Below are 4,891 nucleotides of genomic sequence, written 5' to 3' on the forward strand. Positions count from 1 at the left end.
AACAAGAATCTCATTAGTTGAGATGAGCGTGGTTGGCCCGGTATGAATGGGAGGGAAATAAAAGGTAAAATAGTCAGAGGGAGGACGCTAAACATTACGTTTCATCTGGTGGTGTGTATTTGAGTTAATTTCAAACCTCCGTGGCCAACACAAGTATCTGGAAGGAAAAAAACGAAGCGTTGCTTTAAACTGAATTTAGAGAAAAACGGATTTCCTCGTTCCGCGGGTGTAGAGCGCTCGCTCACAAAGACAAAAGGCTGGTTGGTTCAGATCAGAGCAAGACAATAGTCAATCCAGTACTGGCAACCGATCCCATATATTGGAGCCCCCCCCTCCCCCACCACCACCACCATCTTTTGTGCTGTTTCGTCTCCTTGTTGACAGCCACGAGTTCTTTTGGAAAATGAGTGGAAGAGGAAAGACGGGTGGGCTAAGGCCAAGACCAAGTCATCCAGAGCTGGACTCCAGTTCCCCGTCGGCCGTGTCCCCCGTCGGCCAGAGGCAGCTATGCCGAGCGTGTGGGTGCCGGTGCTCCTGTCTACTTGGCCGCTGTGCTCGAGTATCTGACCGCTGAGATTTTGGAGTTGGCCGGCAACGCTGCCCGCGACAACAAGAAGACCCGTATCATTCCCCGTCCCCTGCAGCTGGCCGTTCTCAACGACGAGGAGTTGAACAAATTGCTCGGCGGAGTCACCATCGCTCAAGGCGGCGTGTTGCCCAACATTCAGGCCGTTCTCTTGCCCAAGAAGACCGACACACCAGCTAAGATCAAGTAAATGCGATGTCTTAATTGAGAAACCTAAAGGCTCTTAAGAGCCACCCAATTCTGTCAAAAGAACAGGTGTTCCTCATGGCGTTTCAACGGATGTACACATACATGTACTTTCACATACATAATACATAAATATATAGTACATGTGTTTTCAGTGACAGCCCGTATCCCCTAAGCTTTTTATTCATCCTCGGCAGCACGGTGTATGCTGTCATCCAAGTGCGTAAAAGAACAACGGTATCCTGTCCCAGCCACATCAGACACATTACAGCTCTGGCGACTTTATTCGCACTGTACTGTACTGCCAGTGTGTCCGACACAAGCGTCCCCTGCCCCACGCCCGGCTTTGGCGCTATCTGACAGAACATGTATATTTGAGTATTTCATAATTAGCATGCGCATACGCGATACATTTCTCCTACAAATTCCACATAGGCAAGGGCAACTGTCAGCATGATGAAACGCGCCATGGAGGAGGGGCGGGGGCTTACTGTTTGAATTTCTGGCGGCCATGGAAATCGAACGGTACGAACCAATGGCCGTTGTTTTCGCAATAATCGCCGCCCAATCAGACCAAAAGACACGCAGTTGCCCAATGAGTTCATAGAGCCTCTCCAGGCCATTGCATTGCATATTTTGCTTCGCACAAGTGGGTTGTCTGACGGAATAGCAAGAACCAAACAGACCGCTCGCAAGTCTACTGGTGGCAAAGCCCCCAGGAAACAGCTGGCTACCAAAGCTGCTCGCAAAAGTGCCCCTGCTGCCGGCGGAGTGAAGAAACCTCATCGGTACAGGCCCGGGACCGTGGCTCTTCGTGAGATCCGTCGTTATCAGAAGTCCACCGAGCTGCTAATCCGCAAGCTGCCCTTCCAGCGTCTGGTCCGAGAAATCGCTCAAGATTTCAAGACCGACTTGCGCTTCCACAGCTCCGCTGTCATGGCTTTGCAGGAGGCGAGCGAGGCTTACCTGGTCGGTCTTTTCGAGGACACCAACCTGTGCGCTATCCACGCCAAGAGAGTCACAATTATGCCCAAGGACATCCAGCTGGCGCGTCGTATCCGCGGCGAGCGTGCTTAAATCAAATTGCTTCCTCAAACCCCAAAGGCTCTTTTAAGAGACACTTCAGTCATCCTGTACAAGGCTCGATATTCCTACAAAACACAATTTTTATGTCCACTTTTTCTACTCGCGCAGCCCCCCCTCCAATTATCAATTCTGATTGTATGGAAAAGCGCGGGAGTTCCTTGTTTATTCATTAGTTACCACTTGTGATTTGTTTTCCACATGTGCATGATCCATTCTGACGAATTACCACTCTCGCAGCTTATGACGCACTTGCCTGAATCAAAAGTAAAAGTAAATCTCTTTCGCTTTCTCTGTGTGGCTCAGACGGTTTCTCCAGTTTAGCTCACGCCAAGTCTGTTATCATCTCTAACAATATTCAGCATATGCTGTTTATGAGAAAACACTGAAGATTAATTGAAGATTACATCTATTTTAGTGATATGGTGTCTTTCTGAATAAACTGAAAGTGAAAGCAGAGATTGGACTGCTGAGAGGCATTACAGGACAGATGACTGAGTATGAGAGAATGAGAAAATGGCTTCTAAACCTAAATCGGAGGAGGATTTAACCTGTCCTGTGTGCTGTGAGATCTACAACGATCCTGTTGTTTTGTCCTGTAGTCACAGCGTCTGTAAAGACTGCCTGCAGCTGTTCTGGAATAACAAAGGATCTCAGGAATGTCCGGTTTGCAAAAGACAAAACAATATAGATCCTCCCAGGAATCTGGCTTTAAAGAACCTGTGTGAGGCCTTCTTACTGGACAGAGACCAAACTAATTCGACGGGATCTAAGGATCTCTGCAGTCTGCACAGTGAGAAACTCAAACTCTTCTGTCTGGAGGATAAACTGCCCATATGTTTGGTGTGTCGCGATTCAAAAAAACATAAAAATCATGACTGCTTCCCCATAGAGGAAGTCCTGCAAGATCTTAAGGTAAAAACAAACAACCCCGTTATATAATAAGTGAATAGATAAGTATTTCGCTTCTTTTGATTGGAGTCTGTAAAATAGGTGATTTGGCCTTTACTTCAGTTTAATTTATTTGATGAAATTTGAAATGAAGGAAGACGGAAATAATTCAAACTCTCTACTCCTTAGTTTATTTTAAAAAAAAACCACACACACATATACCTTATAGTCTAATGTCCATTCGAATTTGTATCAGAGACAGTTGTTACTGCAAAAGACTCCATAGGAAATGTTGTCACAGTGCTCTGGAACTGACAAATGAATAATAGAGTTGATGAATTCCAGGATGATCTCAAGACTGCGCTGAAGCCCCTGCAGGAAAAGCTGCAGATCTTTGAAAAAGCCAAGCTTAGCTGTAATCAAATAGCAAGACACCTCAGGGTGAGACTAACACTTTGTCAACAAGAAATACTTGGTCTTGGATTTTATTAGAGTTTTTTTTCCCTTAACGGTGAAGTTATTAGTTCTATTTTTGACCATAATTTCAGTTAAATTGTGACCAATTCCAGGTGCAGGCACGAAAGACAGAGAGGCAGATTAAAGAGGAGTTTGAGAGGCTTCACCAGTTTCTACGAGATGAAGAGGCAGCCAGGATCGCTGCACTGAGGGAGGAAGAAGAGCAGAAGAGTCATATTTTGAAAAAGAGGATTCAAGAGCTGGAAAGAGATATATCATCTCTTTCGGACACAATTAAGACAATAGGAGAACAGTTAAAAGCTAATGATTTGTCCTTCTTACAGGTATCAGACAGAAACACACACACACATTTTCATCTTTATTACTTACCTGTTACTGATGTTTTATATACTGTGAAATCGACCACAGCTTTCAAACGTAAATGTGAATAATTGCATTCATTCAGATTCACTTTGTTTCTTTCTCAGAATTTCCAGGGCACTATGAAAAGGTAAGTGAACTGCCTCTTGTCTCTCTCTCTTCTCTGTGTTTCTGAAGCCAAATCCACAGCAGCACTGACTCCTGAATGTTATTCCAGAGCCCAGTGCACACTGCAGGATCCTCAGATGCTTTCAGGAGAACTGATCCATGTGGCAAATCACCTGGGCAACCTGAAGTTCAGAGTCTGGGAGAAGATGCAGGAGAATTTTCAGATTCAGGACAGTGAGTTCTTGGATTTACAGTCCAGATATTCAATGACAATTTTATGGTTCTCTGTCCTCTATATTAGTCCCTTTTTGCATAATTGTCTTGTTTCAGCAAAACAATCTCTCTCTCTCTCTCTCTCTCTCTCTCTCTCTCCAGCTTCAGTGATTCTGGACCCCAACACTTCTCACCCACAACTCATCCTGTCTGAGGATCTGACCAGTGTGAGATTCAGTGATCAGTGCCAGCAGCTACCTAATAACCCAGAGAGATTTGATAGATATTTTGGTGTTTTAGGCTCCGAGGGCTTTGACTCAGGCACACACTGCTGGGATGTTGATGTTGGGGGTAGTACACGCTGGGCTTTGGGCATTATAACAGAGTCTGTCAAGAGGAAGGGAAACTCTTTCTCTAGTGGAGTGTGGAGATTGTGGTCCTATGATGGTCATTGTAAATCACAGTCCCCGACTCAGGCAGAGTTACAGCCTCTTCTCACAGTGAATGAGAAACTGCAAAGGGTCAGAGTTCAGCTGGACTGGGACAGAGGAAAACTGACATTCTTTGACCCTCTTAAAAACAAACACATACTTACTTCTACACACACTTTTACCGAGAAAGTCTTTCCACTCTTTTGGAATTATTGTAAACTGTCTCCTCTGAGTATTCTACCAGTGCAGACTTCTGTAACAGCGAATCAGCACAGTTAGACTGGATAGTCATGGAGTAAATTCTTAAAATTCATTTGTGATATGCATAAGTTTCAAGTTTATTTAGAGCCCAGTATCACTGTTTACAGTCTCAAAGGGCTTTACAGGCCACAACAGTCAAAATCAAAACAGGATGGCACCCCCTGACTTAATCCTCATGGCAGGCAAGAAAAAACTCCCCAAAAACCCAAAAGGGAAATGGGAAAATGGGAGAAATCTTGAGGAGGACCACAGAGAGAGGAGACCCCTTCTTGGCCAGGCAGGTGTGCAATAGGTG

The 4,891-nt window shown here is 45.0% G+C and overlaps 2 protein-coding genes and 1 pseudogene across 2 annotated transcripts; all 3 read left to right on the plus strand.

Moving 5' to 3' along the window:
- Window positions 1-403: 403 nt before the first annotated feature.
- Window positions 404-776, plus strand: LOC115807687 (histone H2A-like; annotated as a pseudogene).
- A 507-nt stretch (window positions 777-1,283) lies between these two features.
- Window positions 1,284-1,849, plus strand: LOC115830131 (histone H3-like). The gene is made up of 2 exons (XM_030794181.1): window positions 1,284-1,297; window positions 1,345-1,849. Exons 1-2 carry the CDS (start codon window positions 1,284-1,286, stop codon window positions 1,847-1,849), a joined length of 519 nt encoding a protein of 172 aa, XP_030650041.1.
- Window positions 1,850-2,371: 522 nt separating this feature from the next.
- LOC115806775 (zinc-binding protein A33-like) lies at window positions 2,372-4,614 on the plus strand. The gene is made up of 6 exons (XM_030767990.1): window positions 2,372-2,770; window positions 3,092-3,187; window positions 3,316-3,546; window positions 3,691-3,713; window positions 3,801-3,925; window positions 4,073-4,614. Exons 1-6 carry the CDS (start codon window positions 2,372-2,374, stop codon window positions 4,612-4,614), a joined length of 1,416 nt encoding a protein of 471 aa, XP_030623850.1.
- The last annotated feature ends 277 nt before the right edge of the window (window positions 4,615-4,891 follow it).

This window comes from Chanos chanos, chromosome 1 (assembly GCF_902362185.1).
Source record: "Chanos chanos chromosome 1, fChaCha1.1, whole genome shotgun sequence".
Lineage (NCBI taxonomy): Eukaryota > Metazoa > Chordata > Actinopteri > Gonorynchiformes > Chanidae > Chanos > Chanos chanos.